This window comes from Sceloporus occidentalis, unplaced genomic scaffold, assembly GCF_023333645.1.
Source record: "Sceloporus occidentalis isolate IW3139 unplaced genomic scaffold, rSceOcc1.0.p SCAF_3, whole genome shotgun sequence".
Taxonomy (NCBI): Eukaryota; Metazoa; Chordata; class Lepidosauria; order Squamata; family Phrynosomatidae; genus Sceloporus; species Sceloporus occidentalis.
Window position 1 is genome coordinate 121,188,936 of NW_028316983.1, and position 26,365 is coordinate 121,215,300.

General features: G+C 41.7%; 1 protein-coding gene across 1 annotated transcript; it reads left to right on the forward strand.

Annotated features, from left to right (window-relative positions):
- Positions 1 to 26,365, forward strand: LOC149316669 (regulator of G protein signaling 5-like). The gene is made up of 5 exons (XM_089516007.1): positions 1 to 85; positions 9,845 to 9,955; positions 20,362 to 20,423; positions 23,273 to 23,439; positions 24,353 to 26,365. The coding sequence occupies exons 1-5, from the start codon at positions 42 to 44 to the stop codon at positions 24,512 to 24,514; spliced, it is 546 nt and encodes a 181-aa protein (XP_089372133.1). The 5' UTR covers positions 1 to 41; the 3' UTR covers positions 24,515 to 26,365.

Consider the following 26,365-nt stretch of genomic DNA (forward strand, 5'->3'; position numbering starts at 1 on the left):
CAATCTGCTTGACACCAAGGAGGCAATAACCACACAACAAGATGTGCAAAGGACTAGCAGCTTTGCCGCACACATGTCTGGAGAGGTGAGAGAAAACAGGCTTATCTCTTTCAAGGAGGAGGAATATTAATGGGGTGTGGGACCAAAGGGCAACATTGCAAGACTTTCTCAGGATGGGATTTTTATCCTATGTTATATGCGAAGAAAGGAAATACATTTTCTCATCTTAAAGTCAAGCCTGGCTAAAGTTCTCTTGCTCCCACTCATTTCATTTCAGGTGGGATAATAATAATAATAATTTGTTTTATTTATATACCGCTATTCCAAAGATCATAGCGGTGAACAGCAAGTAAGGTAATTAGCAAGTAAGATAGTGCAGAAGAGCTTCCCAGCAAGCTGTGTCTGTGGTATTCAATTTCGATGATCTCAAATAAGCCTGAGGAAGAGATCAGTGAAATGGCCTGGCAGTACAGAAAATGCTTGTTGATTGAGTAAACAGAATTCTCAGGATGTATGAGATGGGACCACTGGATTTTGGACAAGTGCAAAAGAGAAAGAGACAGAGACATAGACTTGTATAGAAGCAATGACATGATTCAGGCCAGGTTGTTTTGATACCCCACTGACAGAGATCATACAGCATGGGTACAAAGTCTTTGGAGCTTCCCTTCCAAAATTATATGTTAAAATACTGTTTTTTTCCTCAGTGGGCTTTGCTTCCATCCTTGAATCCCCACTGCAAGAAAATAATAACTCAAAAAGCAGTTTCAGGAAAGTGAAGACTGGGAAAATGCTTACTTCCCTCTCTCTGAATCCATAATGCACTGTATACATACAACTACTTTGTAGATAGATGTTGTACCACCTCTGAGACTAACTGAAAGAAAAAAAGTTGGCACCATGAGTTTTCGTAGACTTAAGTCTACTTCCTCGGATGCAATTACTTTGTATGTGTCTGGAAGCAGATGGAGTCTTGCACTTGGATCTGGCTTTTGATTTCTAGTTCAGTTGTCAGTCATTCACTAGATACAGTAGTGTGGCCTTTGGGAAAGTCTCTTAAAAGCCATGGTCAGCCACATCTAATATACAATGATAATATCCAGCTAAATATCGTAACTCACATTAAACCAAATAACAATTTGAATATAATATACACTGTTAATATAATGATGTTACACTGTGATATTATTTCACACAGTCTTCCTTCTAGATATGTTTTAGAATATAAAAAACACTTTGATTAATTATGTATCCTAATTTACAAAATATAACAATATTATAATCAAGAAATAGTGAAATCACAATGCATTTTCAAGCCCAGATATTAGCTTGGACACTAGTGTGTGTCAATGTAGAGAATTTAATAGAAAGAAAGTTTCCAGTCCTCTTCTCCCCTCTCTGGAGCCCATTGTGATTATAAAAAAATTCTCTTCAGAGAGGGGACTCCCCTGAGCAATGTGGGATAGGATATTGGATAGGAGAGCTTTTAAGGGACAGAAGATATTTCATTAAGATCCTTAACCACAGCTGTCTTGGAATCTAAGATCAATTCTGCATGATTTCCCACTTTCTTAGCAGCCTCTGCCTTGTTCTTCTTCCAACTCCCCGAATCCTTCAGACTGAAAGGCTTTTCAAGGAATGCTAGTGTCTGTGGGGTGAAGGAAAGGATGGGATATGCCTCCCATTGATGTCTGTACCTTAGGATCCAAGGTATTGTTGAGCATAAAGTGGAAGACTAGGTAACTCAGGGGTCATTCACACTATAAAATAACCCGGTGTGGAAATTGGGTTATTTCGTTGGAGTTTATAGTGGGCCCGACTGCACTCGGTGCAGTTTCCAGGGGGATGTTGCAAAAATACCCATCTAACACAGTGTATTTGGCACCGGGTTAAATACAGCTTCTTTTTTTGGTCCCGTAACAATCCGGATCTTTGGTAGTGAGAATACACTACCAGATTGATCCAGATCATTTCCTCTTTCCTCTTCTTCCCCTGATCTTCCTTCTTCCTCCTGCTGCCACCTCTTGCCCCTGCCACCACCACCAAGTCCCTTGCAGTGTGAACTGCAAGGAGCAATTCGATCAGGTTAGACATAGTGGGAACTATGACCCTGATTTGGTGTGGAATTGCTGAGGAGACCCCGGATCTCCTCGATGCAAAAAGGTGAGTGTGAAGACACTGTGTTCACACTCACACATCATGCATAGAACTACAGAAACAGTCTGTAAGTATTTCTGATTACTAATGTCATACCATTTGTTATCCAGAAAGTACAAGGGTGGTATTCTTAAAAAGCACTTGCAGAGCATATAGTTCTATATTTGTTTATCTAAATTAAAGAGAAAGGAGTCTGGCTTGGCCTCAGAGTGTGATAATTTTTCTGTAAAGGTTTGTTTTATTTTTATCAGTTTGCAAGCACAGACCTCCAACCTGAGTTAGAAGTGATATAGTCCAGACACATCAGTGAGCACTAGAGCCAAGTATGAATGTTTCTACTGATTCTGCTTGCTCACTCACCTCCTCTATGGCACCATCCAGGAGCTTCTCATCAGTTAGTTCCACAATAGATAACAATTTGCGGAACAACATTTTTGTTTTGTGAGCCAGTATGGAGTAGTGGTTTAGGCATTGGACTAGGTCTCTGGAGACCATGGTGTGAATCCCTGCTTGGCCATGGAAGTCCACAGGGTGACCTTGAAGAAGTCACACTCTCTCAGACCCAGAAAAAGGCAATGACAACCCTTCTCTGAACAAGTCTTGTAAGAAAACCCCATGACAGGTTCACCTGAGGGTCGCCATAAGTCAGAAATGACTTGAAAGCACACAACAACAATGTTTTTGTTTTCCTGGTGATGTGGTAATTACAGAAGCCAAATGGACAGTGCAGATAAGTCTTATTAGCCACAGTCTGTGACAACAGAAATGCTGCGATAAGATCACATAATAAAATCAGGGAAAACAGAGTCCCAGATTTAAAGCATGTTTGGCAAGGACAATCAGTTTAAGAAAAAATCTGGTTTTTATCAGGAGATATGACTCAAAAATAACATGAAAGTGTAAAAAAAAAAGACAAAGGAAAAAGTGTAAAATCAGACAATTAACAGCAACAGAAGCCCTAACAAGAACAAAGACACCCCTGAATCACTTTGCTTTAGGATAAACTTGCTTTTCAGGCAGAGAACCAACAGACAGAAGCATCAACAGTCCCCCTCACAGACCATTGCGGTTGTTCTGGGCCAGACTGAGGGACAAACAGGCTGCAATGGCGAAAAGGAGGCGCAGGCCCAGGGCCCTCTGTTCAAGTCTGGGCCCTTGGTTGCTGCTTTAGCACTAGTCCTGCTGCAGATCCCAAACCAGACTAGACATTGAATGATATATGGCTGGAGCTCCCATTTGTTTTGTTTTGTTTTGTTGGGGATCATATTAGGGCTGTGGGTATATTCATTTTCCCCACTGCAAGCTTTTCTTCTGAGGCTAACATAAGTTTCATACTGGGTGAGATGGTTAAATCCCCCCCCACACACACACACACTGGTTAAACCTCCTCCCTACAAGCTAAATTCCAAAGCCAAACTGGTCTTGCCACTTCATTTCCATACACAAAGGCTAGCTAGTTCCCAATGCCTTTGTTCACTAATGACCATAGTTAAAACTGGACTTGCTACTTCATTTCTATACCCAAAGGATTTTGATTTTGAATTGACATTCTCACATACCAATGGCATATATATGGCAGTCCCTGGTTTCCCCTCCACTAAATGTATCTGAGGAAGTAGACTGAAGTCTACGAAAGCTCATGCTGCCAACTTCTGGTGCTACAAAATCTCTCTACATACTGATTCCACAGATTAACATGGCTATAGCTTTGAATTACCCCCAATTATGTTCACCTTGTCCCTCACAACAGCCCTTAATAGACTTCAGTCTAAAGCTGGTTTGTTTCCTACTGGCTCCAAAACAGGGATATAGTGAGCCTGTGAACAAATGTTTAAAGAGGAAAGCTTACAGTTTCAAATGCAGTACTTGAATACACACACACACACACACACACACACACACAACATGGAACCAGGCAAGTATAGGGATTTGCATGCAGAGAGGTTTGGCGTAGGCATACAGCAGAACATTAAGCACACACATATGGGGTCCATATTTCCTTTCTAGAAAAAGCCATGAAATAATGTTCTGTGCTTGAGCACTCAGCCACCTGTAGTGTGTGAAACGGGAACAGTTCAGAGACAGGTTCACCATCTCCATGAGAACCAAGCCTTCACTGCAGTTTGGAAAATAAACACAGCAAAACAAGCCAAAACATTTCCCCTCCGTTCTCAATATGAGAACCTGAGGCAAACATTCTTGGACCCTTCAGTAAACAATATCCAACAAAAGGGGGCTCAATCAGCTGCTATTATTAACTGGATGTTGTTGTTTTAACCAGATGGAGGAGGGGAAGAGAGAATGGTAGTTACTTATTTTGATGTTTGGGAGCTCCCAGGAGAAAGTATTTTGTCCTCATACTGGGGTAGAGGAAGGTTCAGTTTGAATAATACTCAGTCTGTGTGCGCGTATAATGAGAGTCTCCTTACACAAGAGACACCTCGGTCAAAAGGGAGCATGGGGACTTGGTCACCTTTTGGCCTTTGAAAAAGGATTTTCCCAAGTCAAGTGAATAGATTTCTTGGAACGGCTGATTATGGACATGGCCTTAACATCTGGTGACATCCTCCAAAGAGACTGATGAGTCAGGCTTTGACTTCAGGGTCTAAAGAACTAAGAACACAGTGGTCAGTCTTGAGATTTTGGGATTTCCTGTCTTTGGAAACAGAAAGAAAAGGAGATGAAAAGGCTTAAGATTAGTGAGCATTCCAGGAGGACATTTTTATGCATAGTGTCCTTTGACACAAAGACTGTGTATTTGATGTGTCTGGAGAAGGCAATTAGAAGGCCTACAATTTATTGTATATTTTTCATGTATGGATATTTGTATGCTGCCCTATAACAGCATGGATTAAGGTCTCCAGGCAGGGACGTAGCTAGGATTTTAGGAAGGGGGGGTCCAGACTAAGTGCCACCATTATAATGGGGCTTGGGTGCGGCGGCGCAGCTGCACGCACCATTCATTTTTCTAATGGAAGGGGGGGTCCGGACCCCAAGAACACCCCCCCCCCTTGGCTACGTCCCTGCTCCAGGCAGATAAAAATAAATAAACATAAAAACAATTTAGAGAAGAAACTGTTGAGATGAACATGTGAAATAATAAGAACAGGAATAGCAAGCTGCTTCAAACAAATAGTATCACAGCTAATATTGAAAAAATAACTTGAAGTAGTAAATGTCATCTATGGCAGCATCCACACTGCAGAAATAATCCAGTTTGACACTACTTTAACTGCCATGGCTCAGGACTATGGAATCCTGGGATCTGTAGTTTTGTGAGACATTTGGCCTTTTTTGTCAGAGAGCTCTGGTGCCACAACACACTATTACATTTCCCAGAATTATATGGCATTAAGCCATGGAAGCAGAAGTAGTGTCAGACTGGATTATTTCTGCAGTGCGGATGCAGCCATGGTAAAGAAAATGGTAAAACTGTTTGCCACTTTATTAGTCCATGAAGAAAGAATGAATATAAAAAGCACCATGATAAAATGGTTGCAATGATACACTAGAATCTATGCAAAAAACATTATTTACCATCTCAGAATAAATGGTGGGCTGAAAAAGTTGTTGAAAATTATGACAAAGAATCCTATGGGACTTTAAGATTCAAACTGGCAAACAATTAGAACATAATATACCAGACATAACTTTGGTTGAGAAAAGGAAAACTTGGGTTACAAATGTAGTAATCCTGGGGGACCACGGAATTGAAGACAATGAGCGGGAAATATAAAATGTCAAGATCTACAAACACAGATTCAGCACCTCTGGGAAAAGAAAATGCTTGTGGTTCCAACAGTGATAAGTGCTCTGGGACTAGGGTTGCCATAATTCTCTACAACCAAACCAGGACAAAATGTAGGACAAAATTTAGAACAAAATGTAGGACAAATGTAGGATAAAATTTAGCCCAAAATGTACAACATTTAAGAAAAACGGAGGACCTAACCAACTAGAAGCCAAAAACATTAATTTTTTTTTAAAAAAAACATTAATATAAATCCTTATATTATAGAAATCTTGTTGCACCTCTGAGACTAAATGCATCTAAGGAAGCAGACTCTTTCAGTTAATAATAATAATGATAATAATAATAATAATAATAATAATAGAATTAAAAGACAGAGATTTTGGAGCACCTCTGAGTCTGAGACTAAATGCATCTGAGGATATATGTGTGTGTGTATATGTGTGTGTGTGTGAGAGGGAGAGGGAGAGGCCAGGCTCCCTCTGCTTAATCTTCCTCCTCAACTCCTCCAGGTTCTTCTTTGCCTCCTCCTTCTTCTTGAGGAGGGGGAAGGCCAGAGAAGGGAAGGGAAGGGGCTGGGCAGAGCAGAGCAGAGCAGAGGCAGAGCTTGCCTCTGAGGAACTACGGGAACGTGCCTGCCTCCTGCCTCCTTGGCTGGGGTCGGGTGACCTCTCCCTGGCTCTTGTGTGTGTGTGCGCACTCCTGTCATTCTTCAGAGGCAAGCTCTGCCTCTGCTCTGCCCAGCCCTTCCCTTCCCTTCCCTTCCCTGCCGACCTGCAGACTGACCTGGGCCCGGGACATGTAATAACCGGGTGGGGACATTTCTACACCCCAAAAAGCGTGAAAGTCCCGGGTAAAAGCAGGATATAGCAACCCTATCTGGGACCAACTCCAGATGGGCTGAGAAAACATCATCATGAAATGGTTAAAGCTAGGATTACAACAACACAGATACAAAAAGCAACACTGCCTGGAAATGTCCACATTATCTGACAACACCTCATATGGATTCTTAGATTCTTGGATAGAATCTAAATCATTAATGGTCCCCAACACCAGTTGGTAATGCCTGATAGACTATAAAACTGACATACTACTACTACTACTACTACCATTACTACCACTACTTCTACTTTATACCCTATCTTTTTCACATTTCACAATTTTGTGAATTTGCAGTTCAATTAATTAGAATACAAACAATATACCGTAGCTGAAAGTGACAAAAGATCAGTCTTTTAAACTACAGTGGACTCTCATTATCTGTAGGCTTGCCATCTGCAGATTTGAGCTTCTGCTGATAGCAAGCCCCATTGTTCTTAATGGAGGTACATGTATGTGGCCGGGCTAGCAGTTGCACACATGAGTGGCTGCACGCATTGAGAGCTGTGTTTTTTCTTATCTGCAAGAGTGTTCAGAACAGATCCCCTGTGTTCTGGACCCTCCCATGCGTGGTCCAGATGACTGTATTAATGCTAAAAACAAATTGAAACTTACATTTAAAATGACAAAAAGCAGTTTTTTAAAAAATTACAATTAAAACAATATATCACACTCTTAAAAACCTTTCTTTAAAAAAAATCAGTCTTTGCTCACCAATGGAAGTGATTTCCATAGCCTAGGAGCAGCCACCGAGAAGACCCTATCTAATGTCCCCAACAGTCATATTTGTGAAGGTTGTAAGACTGAGGCCCTTGTCTGCATGTGTCAAATAAAACTGTCTCCCCACATCCTCTTGATGGGGAGACCAGACAACACATGTCCCAATCCTGGTTCTGGTGCGAACAGACCAGATAATGTCCAGCACATTCAGCACCCAAACTGGAGTATACCCCTCTTAGGACTTTATCAGACACATTTTCCCCCTGTTATGGACACGGGAAGGGGCTGCTCGGGGCTGCGTGAGTCCAAGAAAAAACACATTTTACTGCACTCCAAAATGTCTTCAAAATGGCCCCATTCATTTATCTGGCACCAAGCCATTCTCATTCAGTGCCTCGGTTGGAAGTCTCAGCACTGAATGGGAATGGCTTGGTGCCGGGTGATGGAATGGAGCCATTTTGAGGACACTTTGGGGTGCGATAAAATGCATTTTTTCTTGGACTCGTGTGGCCCCGAGCAGCCCCTTCCTGTGCCCATAATGAGGGGGAAATGTGTCTGAAAAGGTCCTACACATGCTTTACTATACCTCCATGATTACTCTGGATCTTCGCATAAGATTCAGAGCCCTCTATTCTGATGCTGGTTCTGATTTAAAACACCTCCCACTGTGTCGCCTGGTGTGTCCATATTTGCTTGCTCTGAGCTCAGAATGAGGCACTGTGTTCTGACCTCAGCATGGCAGGAGGTTGGGCTGGATGGCCCTTGTGGTCTCTTTCAGTTCTATGACTCTATAATTCTAAGAATTCAGATTTAGGACTTGCAACTGGACCAGAGAAAGAGAAAGTTAGCATCAATTAAGTTGGAAAAATTTTAATAATAGTGAGACAATTAAATTTATTTTAGCTGATGTGGTTGATTTAAGTTAGAATGTCAGTATTAACCTAATTCCATAATTAGGTTATTGAATCATTTATTGATTAATTAAATGAGATACAATACTAAAGTACCAACAAATACTATGATAGTTTAGCTAATCCCAAGGTTAAAAGATTTTAAATCAAGGAGTAGTAAAGGAAGCTTGGGATGAGAGTGGTCTTTGCATCCTGGTTGTCTTCTTGTATTCTATACCAGACACTGGCCTATGGGCTCTTCATTTTAACCAAGGAAACTGAATTTTGAAGCTAGCAACCCTAAAACATCTGCTGGAATGCTTGTGGCAATCAGAATAAAATAAAGTCTCGGTAATAATCACAGATGGCATTTTCCAGCTTCATTGTGGTAACATTTTTTGTGCAGACATTTAATTTCAATTTTAACAGTAATTTTACATAAACTTAATAGTTATTAACACAACGCTAAATTAGGTGTTTTTTTTTTAAGTTACACATTAACTATTTCTTAGCAACATTCCAATCTCTGGTGAGAAGAAGTGGATGATTTTGGTCCCTCCTCACCATGACAGCTTCTCAAGCTCCCAAAAATCACTTCTTGGAAGTCGGACTGTTGGAGGACCTCCTGAATAGGGGGAGCTGTGCTAGAGGCAGGACTGGCTCTAGGTATTTGCCCACCCTAGTGAGAAATATTTTGGCACCCCTTGTCGCCCCTCATAATTATTCTCACCCCTTGATTTCCGCTATTTTGTTAAAGCTAAACATGACATAAAACTTAAGTTCCAATCTCTTGTCATAGTATTGAGAATTAATCAAAAAGCCAATTAAAAACCGTACCATGGACACAAGGTACGCACATTTATGTTTTGGCCATTGTACAAAGAAACCATCATACAGTAGCTTGCTTTTACGTTGCTTGCTGTAATGAGTTTTCACTTTAGTATTGTTTAATTGTGAAAAAAATTATACAAAAAAGCCACTGCTCTGCTCCTAAATTTTGCTGCCCTAGGCGGCTGCCTAGTTCGCCTATATGGACGAGCCGGCCCTGGCTAGAGGGGATCACTGGGAACCAGGTAGAGGAGCCTTCAATGAACAGAGCTCTCCTGTCCATAAACCAAATGACTGAGTGGAATGTTGGTTAAAAATAAAGAATTTCTACCCAGTAAGACTGAGGAGATATGTGTGGGGTGCAAATGAAAGGGAGAATGCAAGAGGCTTCTCCAGACTAAACCAGACTAAAAAGAAGGAAGAAGAATGGCTTTAAATTCACTAGGAAATTAGTATTGTATGCTGTTCAAACTATAGGAGGAAAGTACTTTGACTCTATCTCTCACAAATTTTACGCAATGCACTTCAGCTCAAATTGAAAGTCTTTCTAAGTCTAGTATTTATTGGACACAATACCTGCTGAACTCAGATATTTTTGAATATTTTCTCCCTCCAGAGCCAAGGAGATCAAGACCAAGTTGGGCACATTGCTCCAGAAGCCTGACTCCTCCATAGACCTGATTATCCCATATCCAGAGAAGCCAGAAAAAACAGCAAAGGCCCAGAAGTAAGAACAAAACTGTTGACTTGCAATTGGCACCATGATCCTATTTTCTACTGTTTTTATTCTGCCATTTTATCTTGGGTTATTTCTTATAATATCACTTTTTACCATATGGATGACATCTCATAAATCCATTATACCAAATTAACTGCAAGAATTACAATTAAGAATTGCAAGATATATTTGCTTGTCTGCCTCAGAACGTCAATATGCTATGTTGTATACTGTGCTGTATACTAAGGTGTGGGTGCTTGATAGTGCAGGGAATGTATAGGGCTACCTGATGGAAAGGTCAGAGGGGGCACCTGGCGAATCAGAAGAAGAGCCTGGAAGACCTTGCGCCAGGATGGCAGCTAATGGACATAAAGAATAGAATGACTAGAAATCCTACACCATGAATCTAAAAGCATAATTTTGCTAAAATTATTTTGTAATTCAAATATAAATGTGTGTGTGTGTGTATAAATGTAAAACTTGTGATGCCATAATTTTCTTTTTCATTATAAATGCCCATTCCCCACTTTTTACTTTGCATTGACAAAGATCCAAGTATTCACAATATTTCCATAAGGTAAAGGGCAATGTAAGCTTTACATTATGGGGGACCTGCAACAATGATTCCAAGTACAAATCACTTTAGGTTTTCAGTATCATTTAGAAACTAACCTCTGTTTAATTAATAATGTGTAACACATCTGCAGACAGATAAGAATTCCTTCCAATGACTTGTATGGTAAGTGTATATTGCAAACCAACTCAGCATCAGGAAATGCAGGAAACTAGAGAATTCAAGTAACTGCAAAATGCAGGTTAAACACTGTTGTGGATGGCCATACTCATTCTGCATCATTCACCACACCACAGCCTATGGTTAAAAGATGAGAAATATCTGTATGATGACAGGGGGTATGGGTGCATACATGTGTTCTGCTTTCAAATGGTGTTTGTCATGCATGTAGGAAATGGAAAGCTTTCCCTTTTACATATCTGTATGTCAGGCTACTGTTAATACTGTTAACTGCTGAATATCAGAGTTTGGAAGGAAGGTGACAAGGCCCCATTTATTGACTACTTGGGTTGGTGAAAGTTCCTGTTCCATTTTATTTCCACAAAAATCCTCTGAGGTAAATTACCATGAGAAACAATGATTAGCCACAGTGGTTAATCCCTCTACCACAGCGGTTCTCAACCCTTTGGGGGTCGAACGAACCTTTCACAGGGATCACCTAAGACCATCGGAAAACACATATTTCTGATGGTTTCAGGAACCGAGACACCACAATTTTATGATTGGGGGTCACCCCAAATTGAGGAACTGTATTCAAGTGTTGCGACATTAGGAAAATTGAGAACCATTGCTCTACCAGGATATGAAGGTGGAGAGAGGAGCATTCTCACTTATCTAAATCCATCATTAAATCAGACTAGCTCATCCAACATATCCCATAAAGCAGAAAAGAGCATTCAGAGAATTGCTTCCCATGCTTCTATTCCCTTTCCACATATGGGTTAACACAGAAATTACAAGAGTTCAGACATGAGCATTTGAACAGGAAATTGAAGGCTGTGATGATATATGGGAAAGTTCATTTTACAAATGGGAAATGTAAGTGAAAGCTTTTTCTAAGCAGATTTCAGTGTTTTCAGTGCATTTCCCAGGATTTTAGTCTGTTCAATTGGCCCTATTTGTTCTTTGTCTATAAAATTAATTTCCAGAGAAAACTATAATTAAGTAGTACTGACTGCAAGCTGCTCATTGTTGCAGAGGGAATGTTTGAGTGCTCAGTTGATGTTGTGCTTGCTCTGAAGCCTAGGGCAAAGTGAGACTGATTGACCACATTCATCACTGTCATTTTAATCTGTGAGAAAACAGTCTCCCATCTATAGTGAAGGCAAATCAGTTCTAGGAATTGGAACAAAATGAACAACCAGTAGCATCTGATTCTGGGAGGGAAGAGTGGCTTCACTGGGAGTGAGGAAACACTCCTGGCGCCTTGTCCCTGGATCTGTTTCCAATTATACTAAAAGAAGGCTTTACAGATGGGCAGATCTGAAGATTGCTTTATGATTGGCTCGGCTGTTATTAGGGTACATTTAGCCATAATAAATTAGATAGATAAGGCACTTTCCCTTTTGAAAGCCATGTGCAAAGACAGATTAGGCATCTCATGCCCAAATTGCTATGAAACTCTTTATCTCTGTCTCATAACAGTGGGAACAAAATTTTCTTATTGTTTGTCAAGTGCTCCTCTGGTCTTTTGGAAAGAGAGTATTATTTTTTCCACTATTCCCACTACAATGAACATTTTAGAGGATGGAGATCAGGTTTGGTCCACTATGGCATTACTTATATGTGGTGTCAAACTGTTTTAATTTTGCAGTGTGGCTACTCCCAGAGTGTACTTAGGCAAGGAATATGCAGAAGTAGTTCTGCCAGTTCCTTCCTCTGAATGTACTAACCAGGGCTGACTCTGCCTAGCTTAGATCTAATGCCTTTAGGGTTTTTTGTTGTTAACTGCTGTCAAGTTGATTTCAACTTATGGTGACTCCATGAATGAACAACTTCCAAGTCACCCTATCATCAACTGCTCTGCTCAGGTCTTGCAGACTCATGTCTGTGGCTTCCTTGACTGAATCTATCCATCTGGAATTTATCAGGCTTTGCTGTCAATATTGCTGCTGTCAGGACTTATTCTACAGAATCCTTGGATTTGTACTTGAGATGTTCTGTCTGGTCTGTCAGAGAGGTCTGGTACCTCACCAAACTCCAAATCCCAGGATTCTGTAGGACAGAGTCAAGGCAGTTAAAATGGCTTTAATTTTGCAGTGTAGCTACACCTATGAAATTAATGCTATAAGTACAGGTGATTTGAAGGCCCACACACTGACACACCACACAAACATTAGAATTAACAAGTGCCAGGGATAGAACAAATATTGCCTCCAACAAAATATTTTTAAAAACACAATTTTAGCCAGAACTACTACTAGCTTCACCTTCTCTTTATTTCCTAGCAAGAATTCTGTGTAATAGAGAGCAGAGATTAATCTGAATTTGGGGTTTGGAAGGTTTACCCATGGAAACCTGGTTCTAGTGGTTCAGCTCAGTCCTGAAATAAGTGAAATACAGTAATAGAAATGTTATAGCAATGCTGAGATCATGCATAGAATCATAGAATCAGTTGGAAGAGACCACGAGGGCCATCCAGCCTCTGTTTAAAGACCTCTAAGGAAGGAGACTCCACTACATTCCGAGGGAATTTGTTCCACTGTCGAACAGTCCAGGGCCAGCTCTAGGTATTTGGCCACCCTAGGCGAGAAAAATTTTGTCCCCCCCCCCATGTTTCTCAGTCATGCTCAAAATGGAGGACATTTTGACATGCCTATCAGCACAACTCCAAGATCCAAATTCACAACTACTAATTTATTGGGGACAGAAAAAGAGAGAGAAAAACAACAGCACATGCAAGGAAGCCTTGGAGCATTCTGAGCATTGGTGCATTCTCTGAGAAGAGGATTCAAATCCTGGCTGAGCCACTGGGTGACCTTGCCTCAGAGGATGGCAAGGGCAAACTGAAGAAATATTGCCAAGAAAACCCCAGGATGAGGTCGCCATACATTGGAAATGACTCGGAGGCACACAAGAGCAACAACCACAATATGAGAAGGCAGCCAAGATCCAAAGTGCACAGCAAAAAGAATCCAGTTTGAAACTGATTTAACTGCCCTAGCTCAGTGCTAGGGAATCCTGGGAATTGTAGTTTTGTGAGAAAGCTCTGGTGCCACAATAAACTACAATTCCCATGGCATCTGAGGAAGTACACTTAAGTCTAGGAAAGCTCATGCTGCCAACTTTTCTTTCAGTGAGTCTCAAGGGTGCTACAAGATTTCTCTGTCATCATCACCATTATTACTATCATTATTAAATCCAAATGCACCTGAAGAAGTGGCCCTAAGTCTAGGAACGCTCATGCTGCCAACTCCTTTCTTGCAGTGAGTCTCAAAGGTGCTACAAGATCTCTCTTCTATTATTATTATTATTATTATTATTATTATTATTATTATTATCAGTATTATTTCCAAATGCATCTGAGGAAGTGGATTTAGGTATAGGAAAGCTCATACTGCTGTATAAATTTTTTATACTCGTAAATTACCCAGAAAGGCTTTTTTATTACCTGGAAACCGGGGAATTCCCTGGAAATTGGCAACACTGATATACTGTAGACTCTTTCTCTGGGGCAGTGATTTGGAAGCGTGGAGGCAATTCTCTTGTCAAACCAGGGAATCCTGAGAATTGTAGTTTGTTGTGACATGTATGTATGTATATGTGTGTGTGTGTGTGTGTGTGTGTGTGTGTGACTGTGTTTGTGGGTGCATATATGTGTATATGTGTCTGTGTATGTATGTGTGTGTGTGTATGTATATCTATATCTATATATATGTGTGTGTGTTTGTGTATGTGTGTGTGTATATATATATGTTTATATGTCTGTGTGTGTATGTGTGTGTGTGTATTTAGTCAATTAACCCAATTAGCCTGGGTGCCTAGAAGACAGACAACAATATGGGATACTTCCAGGCGATTCAGCCACCTTGAAGTCTGAAGAAGAGCCAAGACAATCCGACAAGAAAGATGGCCAAGCAGTCAGGCAATTGGCAAGCCAGCCACAGTCACAGCAAGCCAAGCCAACCCAAGACTCCCTCACTCCTCCTCACAGCAAGAGGCTGCAACCCAGCGATCTTCTCGGCTGGGCTGAGGGCAGGGCCAGGGGAGAGCAGAGAGCGCCTGGCTGGGGGGCATACACGCACAGCCCAGCCAATCCCCAGGGCGCCATTCACGCTCCTGCTGTCCCTGTCCCCTTTTGCTCTTTCCAAAGAGCAAAAAGGAGCAGGGCCAGCCAGAGCGCAAGTGGCGCCCTGGGGATTGGCTGTGCTGTGCGCGCGCTCTCTTGGCTTCCTTGCCAGTGCCGCCCCTAAACTTTTGCTGCCCTAGGCAGCTGCCTAAGTGGCCTATATGGGTGAGCCGGCCCTGGAACAGCCCTTACTGTCAGGAAGTTCTTCCTAATGTTGAGGTGGAATCTCTTTTCCTGTAGCTTGCATCCATTGTTCCAGGTCCTATTCTCTGGATCAGCTGAAAACAAGCTTGCTCCCTCCTCTATATGACATCCCTTCAAATATTTAAACAGGGCTATCATATCACCTCTTAACTTTCTCTTCTCCAGCCTAAACATTCCCAGCTCTCTAAGTCGTTCCTTTTAGGACATGGTTTCCAACCCTTCACCATTTTAGTCACCCTCCTTTAGACACGCTCCAGTTTCTCCACATCCTTTTTAAATTGTGGTGCCCAGAACTGGACACAGTATTCCAGGTGAGGCCTGACCAGGGCAGAATATAGTGGCAATATTACTTCTCTTGATCTAGACACTAGACTTCTATTGATGCAGCCTAAAATCACATTGGCCATTTTAGCTGCTGCATCACACTGTTGACTCATGTTCAAGTTGTGGTCTACTTGGACTCCTAGATCCCTTTCACATGTAGTTTCATTCAGCCAGGTGTCCCCCATCCTATATCTGTGCATTTCATTTTTCTGCCCTAAGTGCAGTACCTTACATTCCTCCCTGTTGAAGTTCATTTTGTTAGCTTTGGCCCAGCTTTCTAATCTATTAAGGTCATTTTGAATTTTGATCCTGTTCTCTGGGGTATTAGCTACTCCTCATCTGATGTCATCAGCAAATTTGATAAGTATGCCCCCAATTCTGTCATTTAAGTCATTGATAAAGACTTGGATGCACTTAGGACTCCATAGTTTAGGACTCCAGATTGTCAGAGGCCTCAAAGTGCCATACCCTCCATTATTTGGCAGGGACAGTACTGATTAATTCTGTGTCATTCTACTTTTTCAGCTATTATTATTATTTATATAGCACTGTAGATTTAGCTTCTCTAAAAATGTTCCATTCTCTCTCTCTCTCCTCCTCCTCATTTGCCTTCATTGTGTTTCAGTTGCTGCAAGCTGAGTTCAATATGCAAGCATAGCTTTCACTCGGTTAACTCAGCAGAAGGGAGGGGAGAGAGCAGACTCTTGCCCTTCCCAGCAACCTCAAACAAAGTAAACTGCAAGCGTTTCTCCTAGTTCCTCATTAATAGCTTTTGCCATCTTATTGTTGCTTGGCTTCATGTGTCATGGTTTTAAACTGTAAAATGTTGGAAGATACAGTCGGCCCTTCTTATACACGGATTTTTTATACACGGATTTAAGCATACACGGTTTGAAAATGTTCCAAAAAAGTATAAATTTACCTTGATGTTCCATTTTTTATTAGGGACACCATTTTGCTATGTCATTATACTTAATGGGACTTGAGCATACACGGATTTTGTTATACACGGGGGATCTTGGAACCAAACCCCAGCGTATAACAAGGATCCACTGTATGAAATGTTATTACACAGGCAAGATTTTCCACACAATAATCTCCAACACATTTTTTTCTAATGCTGTAGAGCTTCTTAAAAGTGATATGATTTATTTCCCTTACTTGTGTTAAAGTGGCCCTAACTAAAAATAACACTTTTCAACAAATGTAGAGTATCATTCTCTCATCAACAAGTAGTTGGAGCTGGGCAGGGGTTGGAGGGTTTTCCTTCTGCTGTTTGGGAAAGACCCCTTTTTATTCAAGCAAACCATCCGCAAATCTTACAAATTAGGTGTCAAGAATCCAGGAACTATTTCTAAGGCTGGGGAGGAGCTCAAAATTGCCAGGCGGGTTATTATAAATTTTACTACTTTACAAAACAATGAAAACAAATGACAATACATTACAACAAACATCATCCTTCAGTTGAAACTGGTAATGCTTGTTTAGTTCACTTCTGATTGAAAATTTCTGCGGGAGCTGAACTACATAAGACTCTTGGTGATCCAATTTTCATTTTAGGAACTAAATTACGAAAAGAAAGGAATCCCGTTAGAATTTAGTAAATGGATAGAGTTAAGCTGCAGTTCTAAGGTAGCTTGCATAATGGACACTCTGGGTAATAAAAAGTAAAATGTGTTTCATCCTTTGCTTTCCCAAAGTGCTATATTAACATTTTACATATATGTGTGTGGCATTGCTTGAATTACTATGTTTTGAGTATTTTGAAACGGCCCGTGGGCTATTCAATAAACTTGTTTGTTTGTTTGTTTATGGGGTACTTGGCATAAGAATTCCCTGCAGTTTCTCAGGATGTTGCCTTTTCTCCCAGCTTGGGTTATTGTCTGTCCTCTATTCATCCTCATCAAGTCCTCTCCTCTGATGTCAGAAATTGTATGAATTGCCCTACATAGGAATAGGCAACTTCCTCTGCGTGGTACTCATCCAAGATCATTAGTTCTGTTGTGTCCAGAAAATCCTCTTGCTCCCTAATATGCTGAAGTGTAGCTACTCTGGACTCCAACTGCTGTACTTTCTCCTCGAAGAGTGCTACCAACCTGCACATGGTGCATGTGAAGTTCTCCACTTCTGTAGGCAAGAAGGCAAACATCCCACAAGTGTTGCATGTGACTGCAGTAGTTCCCTTGGTGTCCATATTGAGGTCCACCTCAAAGCCATGGCCGGATAGAGGAGCAGGACAAGTTCAGCCTTCAGTCACTGAGAACGAGAGGATGAGGATTCTCAGGAGACTGATGGAGAAGGATCATCCTTCACTCTTTTTTTCTGCCTGACTTCATACAGGATAAATACAGGAGTTTATGAATGGTGAAATTGGAAGAAATGTCAAAATGCCCCAGAATAATGAAGAATCAGTCTTTACTTATAACTGGAAACTGGCAATGAACTAGCAGCCAACTGATCCCAGACTGGCACTGGTCACTGGACCACTCCTTTGAATAACACTGATCTAGGGTCAAATGGAAGGCTGGATGGGATCCATGGATCACTAGAGCAGGAAGATGCACCCTGTGGGAACGTGGGGGTAGTGGTCATGCAGGGCATAGATCTATATCCAAACTAGCACTTTGGACTGGTTGCAGAAATGGACCGGCAGCCAGTGAAGCTGTTGCAACCAGGGAGTTGTATGTTCCCTGTAGACAGTATCAGTTAGCAATCTGTCTGCAGCTCTTTGGACCAGTTGAAGTTTCTAAACACTTTTCAAAAGCAGACCCATGTAGAGTGTGTTACAGTAATCTGTCTGGCTGTAATGAAAGTTTGTGCCACTGTGACCAGATCTGAAAAAAGTTAACAAAATATATGACTACAGGCACATCTTGATTTACATTGAGGTTGCATTTCTAGTCTCGTGATGTAAACTCATAAGTTTATTGCACAGGGCTTGGGGAACGGGAAGAGGGTGGAATGGAAGGGAACAGGAGGAAACGCATATTATCGCATGAGAGAATGCCTCTGGTGCCGCTGAAAGTCCATGTATTCCAACAGAGCTGAAGTAGCTAAAATTAAATTTTATTCCACCTGCCATAAATTTTAAAGCGCTTTAAAATTTCAGAGCTTATCCTTTCCAGGCTAGGGAAACTACTCCTTTCCAGACAATAAGCCTCTAGTTGCTCACCTCCTCGCCTACCTTAGCAAGCAAAGGATACTCCTTCCAGCCCCATCAAGACTCCAGGATTCCAGTTTCTTCATCCTCCTTTCACACACTCCTCTCTAAGCAGGCAAAATAAGCCTCTTCTGTTCAGCAACAGTAAGGCTATAGTTGCTTTCTTCCTCATCCCACTTAGGGTTGCCATGTCTCACTTTTAGGTGCGACAATCACGGTTTTTCAGCCCTGTGAGCATCCCGCCCTGGTTTTGCAATGGTGTCCCGGGCCCTGACTGACTGAGGCCTTCCCCACCATATTATTTTTATTTTAGTTTTTTTTAAAATTTACAACCTTGCCACCATTTTGGAGGGGGTTCTGGGCTGTGGTGGTTTCATTTTGGCTTGGCCCCACCCTCACCCATGAGCAGGGCTGCTGGCACGCACGTGCGCCATCACAGGCACGAGGAGTCTCTCCTCTACCAGGAGATGCTCCTTCACATGGCTGAGAGGAGAGGAGGCTTTTGTGGTGGCCAGCTCGTCCTGGCAGTGCTGGCCTGGCCAAGGCCCTGGAGGCCCATGGCGCCGCCAGCCTCCTGGCCTCTCTCCAGGCAGTAGATGTAGCCTTGAAGGAGGAGAGAGCCCAGTGACCAGCTGCTCCAGGCCCTCTTTCCTCTCCCCATCCATTGACCATTGGTTCTTCAAGGTGAGTGTTGCCTTCAAGTCTTTCCAACTTATGGCAATCCTAAGGGTAACCTATCATGGGGCTTTCTTGGCAAACTTTGTTGTGGGGGTTGTGGTTTGGGAAAATGTGACTTGCCCAACTTGGTTACGCAGTGGGTTTCTGTGGCAGAGAGGGATTTGGCTGTTTGGTCTCCAGGGTTGTAGCTCAGTGCTCCTCTCACCTGCTTGGTCTTCTCCTCCTCTCCTTCTTTTCCTTCTTTCTCCTTCTCCTTCTCCTTCTTTCTCCTCTCCCTCCTCTCCTTCCTTTTCTGCTCCCTTTTCTCCACCTACCCTTTCCCCTTCTTCTTTTTCTCCTTTTTCCTCCTCCTCCTCTCCTTCTGTCCTCCTCCTCATCACTCCCCTCCCGGGAGGGGGGAATACTGGAGCGTGGAGGGCTTTCTGGGGCCTGCCTTGGCTCGGAGGGGCTTCTGACTGGCAGCGAAGAAAGCGGGCACCATCGACTGCCTTTTTTGAGGCTGAGAGAGTGTAGTTTGCCAAAGGAATTTGGGGAGGGGATGTTTGTTCAGAGGGGGTTTGACTTTGCCTTTTTTGAGGCTGAGAGAGTGTAGTTTGCCAAAGGAATTTGGGGGGATATTTGTTCAGAGGGGGTTTACCTTCACCTTCCCTTAAGGCTGAGAGAGTGTGACTAGCCCAGTGGAGATTTTTTTATGTCCAAAGAAGGTATTGGATCCTGGTTCTCCTCCACTGTCCTACATTTTGGGGAAAATTTTTTAATCCTACATTTGCCCTACATTTTGGTCTAAATTTTGTCCTACATTTTTCTACATATTGTCCCAGTTTGGTCGTAGAGAATTATGGCAACCCTAATCCCACTCCCACAACAAACCTTTCCAGGTGGCTTTTCTTTCCACACCAAAATACCAAGCAGCCTCATTCTATCACCTTACCCTCCTTGCTCTGGGAGAGCTATGCATTGTAGGTAAGATTTTCATGTATTTATTTATATATGGAGAAACATTGGAAATTTAGAATGTCGTAAGTTTGGGCAACACACAGTATAACACACCTGTATTTATTCTTCTTCACTATGAAGGATCTAGATTCTGACAAAATATCACTGTTACTAGATCTCCTGTTATCAATTATTGCTTTTTCTTTCACTTAATTTAATGGGTACATGTATATTTTCTTTCATGTTTTCAGACCTTCTGCGGAGGAAGCTTGGCAATGGCGCAACTCTTTGGAGAAACTCCTTCAAAATCCTTGTACGTCTGCCATGATGCTCTCTTATAATTTGAAACACTTTTTCTAGTAAAGAACAGTTGGCTATGAGTAGATGAAACTATATCTTTGAGATCTTCAAGAAATAGTGATAATTATATTTACAAATAAAGTAGTAATTATTTATAGTGTAAAGGTCCTGGATCAATTGGACTCCCCCTTCTATTTTAATACAGAGTCCTACATTCTAAATAGCCTGAAGGCACAGATCCTGTTTGAACTGGGAAGCTAAGCAGAGTCAGACCTGGTTGATACTTGGAAGGGGCACTGTCAGAGAATACTTGATGCTATAGGCCAGTGGTCCCCAAACTTTTTCAGGCTAATGCCCTTTCCTCTTGGGCGATAATCCTAACACCCTCCCAGGCAATTGTTTTTTATATTAGGTCTACTATTCTACTGCAGATTCAAAACATCCAATCTCAGTTGCTGCTCCCTTTGCACCCAGTCACCTTGGGAGCAGCAACCAAGCAGCTGGTTGAGCAGTGACCAAGAAGTCTCTCACTGTGCCAGCCTTACAGCAAGAGCCAATTTGGACAACAGGCCTCTTGGTTGCTGTTCATCCATCTGCTCAGTTGCTGCCCCCAGGGTGACCAGGTGCAAGGAAGAAACCTCTCCCCAGAGAGGAGGGACTCTCAATCCTTCATCAGAGCAGAGAAAGCATAGTCGGAGCATATATAGGGGGTTTACAGAGGCCACATGCTCTGGACTGGAGACTGGTGCAGACCAGGAAAGGGAGACATTTTGACTGCAAGAGCCCCTCCAAGACTCAGGGCTCTGTCCAATAATCAAGCACAGATACTCCTACCCCAGAGATATTGATATTATTATTATTATTATTATTATTATTATTATACCTTGTTCTTTAGAAATGCTCTCAGAGAGAAAGACATGTCTTCCCTACAAAGCTTCAAGTGTCCACTCCCCCATGAAAAAAATGTTTTTTCTGTTACCTCTTCTCTCAGCCTGTCTGATGAAAGAAAGCAGGGGCTTCAGTGCAACTCCAACCTGCTATCCAAGTCCCAGGACAGCCCACAAAGCTTAAGCAGGCTCCCAAATCTGAAAGCTCCTTTTTGCCCTCACTTCTCCCCCACAACATGTTCTCTTTGTTGCAGTCTGTTCCAAAATAGTGCTGCTCTGAGCCACAGAAGTGATGTCCTGTGCCCAAGCCTTGCACAAGTTTCTGAACTGCCACTAGTAGCGAAAGACACTGGTAAGGGAGTGAACTCACTTGGGCAGGCAAAGGGCAGGAGACACTGAAAAGAAGTTTCACGCAATCCTCATCCCTACCATGGTCCAAAAAGTCACTGGTTCTGTAGGGTAATTTAAGTTTCCTAAGTCTTCAGTCTTTAATGAGGAAACAAAAATATCAAAGCCATGCCTGTTAGGGTCTACCTTTAAGTCAACACAGTAGCAGAAATGTGCCTTTGTCTAATTATGGCCCGGTACACACTGCCTGCAAAAGGTGGTCTGGAGCCGCCTCTCTTTGCTGCGCAGTGTTACCACAGCAACCAAATGGCATGGTACCACTGCACAGCAGAAAAGGAGCACTTAGAGCAGCTGCGATGCAGCAAAGTGCCACAGAACAGCATGGTGATGTCGCAAGCGCACAGCGCCATTTGGATGCTGTGCAGCTGCGACATCACCGACGCTTGCAACATGTGGGTGGGGCTGCACAATCATGGCGGCCCCCACACGTACTAGGACTCGGCAGCATGCACTTGGTGCATGCCACTGAACCCTAGTTTTGGCCCCAGGCCAGTGCAAAGCACCAATCTGTATCAGGCCTATGTTTCCCTAAGAACTGAGACTTGCTCAAACAAAACTTGTAGTTTAACATAGCTTGTAGTTTAAAACAAAAGTTTACTAATGGCTTTAATCTATATTTACATAAAAGGCTATATCTTAATCTAGCTAGTGAATAGTTCCAGTAAAAAGAAAATCTTTATCTCATCATCTTTCCAAAGGAAGTTGAGACAGGAGGAAGATGGAAAACATGAGGTTCAGGAGATAATCTTTGAGAGAATCTGTTAGTCCCAAAAAGGGGAGTGACCTAAATCACATGTTTAGTTTGAATGATACACACACACACACACACACACACACACACACACAGAGAGAGAGAGAGAGAGAGAGAGATTACTTGCAGAAAATCCCTATCTATCTAAGGAGGGGGGAAAGAGAATGCAAAAATCTTCCAACAGGTTCCCTTTGTCTTTCTTGTGCACCAATGCTTTGACTGAAGGCCCCCTGCTTTTCCCCCTCACCACCCCCCTACTGCCCCACTTTTCCCTCACTGCTCCCCTTGAACCTTCCACTGCCCCTGATGAGCTACCACCTAGTTTGGGAATCACTGCTGTAGGCTATATATCAAAGCTGGAAATGACAACCACCTCTGAATACCTCTTGCTTAAGAAAATCTTATAAAATTAATGGAATTGCCGTAAATTCATAAGTGACTTGAAGGCAAATATATTAAATATTACATGCTAAATATTACCTCCCTTGATGGTACTTATGAGAATATTTATGATTAAGACAGTATTTATAATGTCGTAGGTCTGGCTTATGGCACCAATAAATGCTGAACTGGATCCCAACTAATATTGACATAGTGAAGAGGAAGATCCCATCCTGCTCTTCTGTCTCCTTCTAGCACAGCTTTTTTGATTCATAGCCAGAGAAAGATATATAAAACTCAGGAGTCTGTGAGTTGCAGTTGGCCAATAATGGTTTTTTGCTGCAGCTGATTTGAATGGCTATCCTTCCTCATTCCTTTGCATTAGTAAATCCATCATTCAAAATGCTGAAAATTTCTCAATGTTTGTCTGTGCAGATGGGCTTGCCAGCTTCCAGAATTTTCTCCAGTCTGAATTCAGTCAAGAGAATATTGAATTCTGGATTGCTTGTGAAGACTATAAGAAAATAAAATTTCCTCCTAAAATGGCTGAAAAGGCCAAGAAAATTTATGAAGAATTCATCCAGAGTGAGGCTCCTAAAGAGGTCAGTTGGTTGCACAGTACGGGAAAACACCTAGTGGTTGTATGCTAGGAGATGTGGAAATTATCCCTTTCATCATGAGATAATTCTAAGCTCCACCTGCACGTCATTCAAAAAAGAAAAAAGAGCCAATGCATCACCAAAAAGGGAGGGTAACTGAACACCAAGATTTGCATACAATGTTTCTGTCCTGATTTATATGTATAGATGCAAATTCAGAAGGCATTACTATAATTTAAATAGAAACACAATGTACCTCCCCCTACCAGGGATGACCATGTTTAGGCTAGCATGTGAGTACTCAGTCTGCTCTCCAGATGCTCATTACAGGGCACTGACTTTCAGGCCTCTCTTCCCCATTTTTCTGGTTTTTTTTTTTAAATCTATAAACCTGACTTGGATCAGAATGCCCTTCACATAGAAAATTGTCTTCTGACAACAGTTCAAATACAGCAAGGGTGGAGAACTTTGTCTCACCAGATGTTTTCAAGTTCCACTCTTTTCATCACTTACCACTGGTGAGGCTGATGGGACTTCAGCCCAAAATGACTGAAGAAAAAAAGTTTCCCCAACCTGAAACAGAGACTTGTCCTCTGTAATGTAGGGTGTATGAACATCCTAGCCAACCATCCATCCCTTGACTATTTAACATGTCAAGTATTGTTACTCAAAATGGTAGGGTCCCAGAAGGGCACACACAGTTGACTTCAATGGGGAAATAATTGATTTAGCTCAAGAGGAAGCAGTGAGAGGGCTCAGGTAATGTTTTAATTTTGCACTAATTTTAATTTAGCAATTTTGCAATAAGTCTCTTCACAAAGTATATTGTTGATAGCTCCCTTGTTTTGTATAGCAGTGTGAGAAAATGAGGTCGGTTCCATTCCCACTGGGATAATTTTTGCTTTTCTTTTATCAGGTAAACATTGACCATTTCACCAAGTCTGTGACCATGAAGAATCTGGTGGAACCATCTGAGAGCACTTTTGACTTGGCTCAGAAGAGGATCTTCATGTTGATGGAGAAGGATTCTCTCCCCAGATTTGTGCGTTCCACGGTCTTTCAGGAGTTAGTAAAGTAGCAATGTGGCAGAGCTGTGCTAGGCTTTGATACTCTTGTCCCCAAGCAGGGCCATTGCTTACTCCAATTATTAGCAACTAATGTGTGTCATTTATCTTAGCTACCTTTCCTTACGTATATTTTAGGCTTCAGATGTTTAAAGGCTGATGTTGCTAAACATCTTGTCCATGCTGTTTGGTCTCTCTGTTCTTCTTTCCAAATGATTCAGTCTTACCCTTTCCTCACATTTCTGCCCTCTCCCAGCCTGTCACTGACACTGATATAAAAACAGTTGCAGAAAGGGGCAAGGTACCTGGTGGGTAACCAGCAGGGTTTGAAAAGCTACACTGGTCATCCCTTGTTAAATATAACACATGGTCAGTATTTGCACACAGAAGGCCAAACCAACTCTAAATTCTTCTAATATGTTTAATCCAACCATTCTAGATTTAAGAATGTAATATGTTTTCCTCTGTTTGAAGTTTCCTGAGAGAACTAGAATTTTGAATAGCGTAACCTGTACTTATCATTAATCATTAGCAAATAAGTCTGTGACCAGACAGACCAGTCTTCCCCGATTTAATATATCCTAGACAAGTTTTGTAGTACAGCTCTCACCAGCCACATCTGAGAGGCCAGTGGGGCATGCTAGCTGTGGATGATAGGAATCGTAAATCACCATATTCAGGAGATGCCAGTTTGGGAAGGCTGTGTCAGATGGCACACATACAATGGTTTGAACCTTCTATTGTTTGTATTTATTATCTCCATCAAACATCAATTGCAAATTAATCAGTAATGCATAGAATCACAAATTTTAAAAAAAGATGAAGGAAGGCTTTCAAAAATGCAGTCTGTCTTGCAGAAGAAAGAATTAGATCTGCACATGTCATCTTACTATTTATTTATTGCTAATTGAATGACTAAAACAGCAAGTACAGGAATACGAGAATGAATAAGAATGGGAATAGAAACAATATTGGCTCTTATGCCTTTACTTAAATGCTTTAGAGAGCCTATTCACATATTATCATCTCAAAACTTTGGTACCACATGGTGATTTCACACCAGAATTTCTTCTATTGAAATGTTATTTACACCACTGTCTGGTGAGATCTGGTGTATCTCATTCCACAGAGAAGAGACTAGCATATATTAGTCCTTTCTGTATAAGAGAGCACTTGAATATATACTTACTGTGGGAAAGTGATGTCATAAAATTGACCTTGTAATAATTAGTTACATTGACATGGAAGTGTTTGAACCCTGAAGTTTGTAACAAGTATGTGATGGTGGTTTCAGGTTTACGTCTCAATAATATAAATATAATATTAATAGGTTTGATGGAGCTATTTTGCCCATTGTTTGAAACTAGGCCAACCAGCTGATCAGAACTAAGCAACGAATTAAAGTTGCAGGCAGAATAATTGTTACATCTATCATCCTCACATTTATTGTAAGCGCAAATTCTCTTCAACAAAGAAATTCTCACAACAGAAAAGAAGCAAAGAACAAGACTGAACAGTGACCATGTTAGTTTTTTTTAATGACAAATGTTTATTTTCTGGAATTAGTAAAACTGACCTTGCCTGCATCAAGGATGGTGCTGGACTGCCCTCATTTCTTTTGCAGGCTCTAGCAGGCAGCAGACCAGGAGTTAGTTGAGCTCCTTGTGGACTACATATGGCTTAGTGTACAACTAGTTGCACAAAACTGCTCTTCTAGAAAGAAGACTAAAGAGACTGTGGCCTGTTACAGACTGCCAAAATAAAGCTGCTTCGGGTCTCTTTGGAAGTATGCTATTTAAATGATGTATGGGTCCTAAGAGTCCAGAGGTCTCACCAAAGCCACACTCCATTCCTAAGCACCAGAG

What these genes read in the sequence shown, in the direction of transcription:
- LOC149316669 (XM_089516007.1), top strand. Translation starts at nt 42, where the DNA reads ATGTGCAAAGGACTAGCAGCTTTGCCGCACACATGTCTGGAGAG. An exon ending in AAAACAGCAAAGGCCCAGAA is followed by an intron (nt 9,956 to 20,361) that starts GTAAGAACAAAA and finishes TCATGTTTTCAG; the next exon opens with ACCTTCTGCGGAGGAAGCTT. An exon ending in GAAACTCCTTCAAAATCCTT is followed by an intron (nt 20,424 to 23,272) that starts GTACGTCTGCCA and finishes TTGTCTGTGCAG; the next exon opens with ATGGGCTTGCCAGCTTCCAG.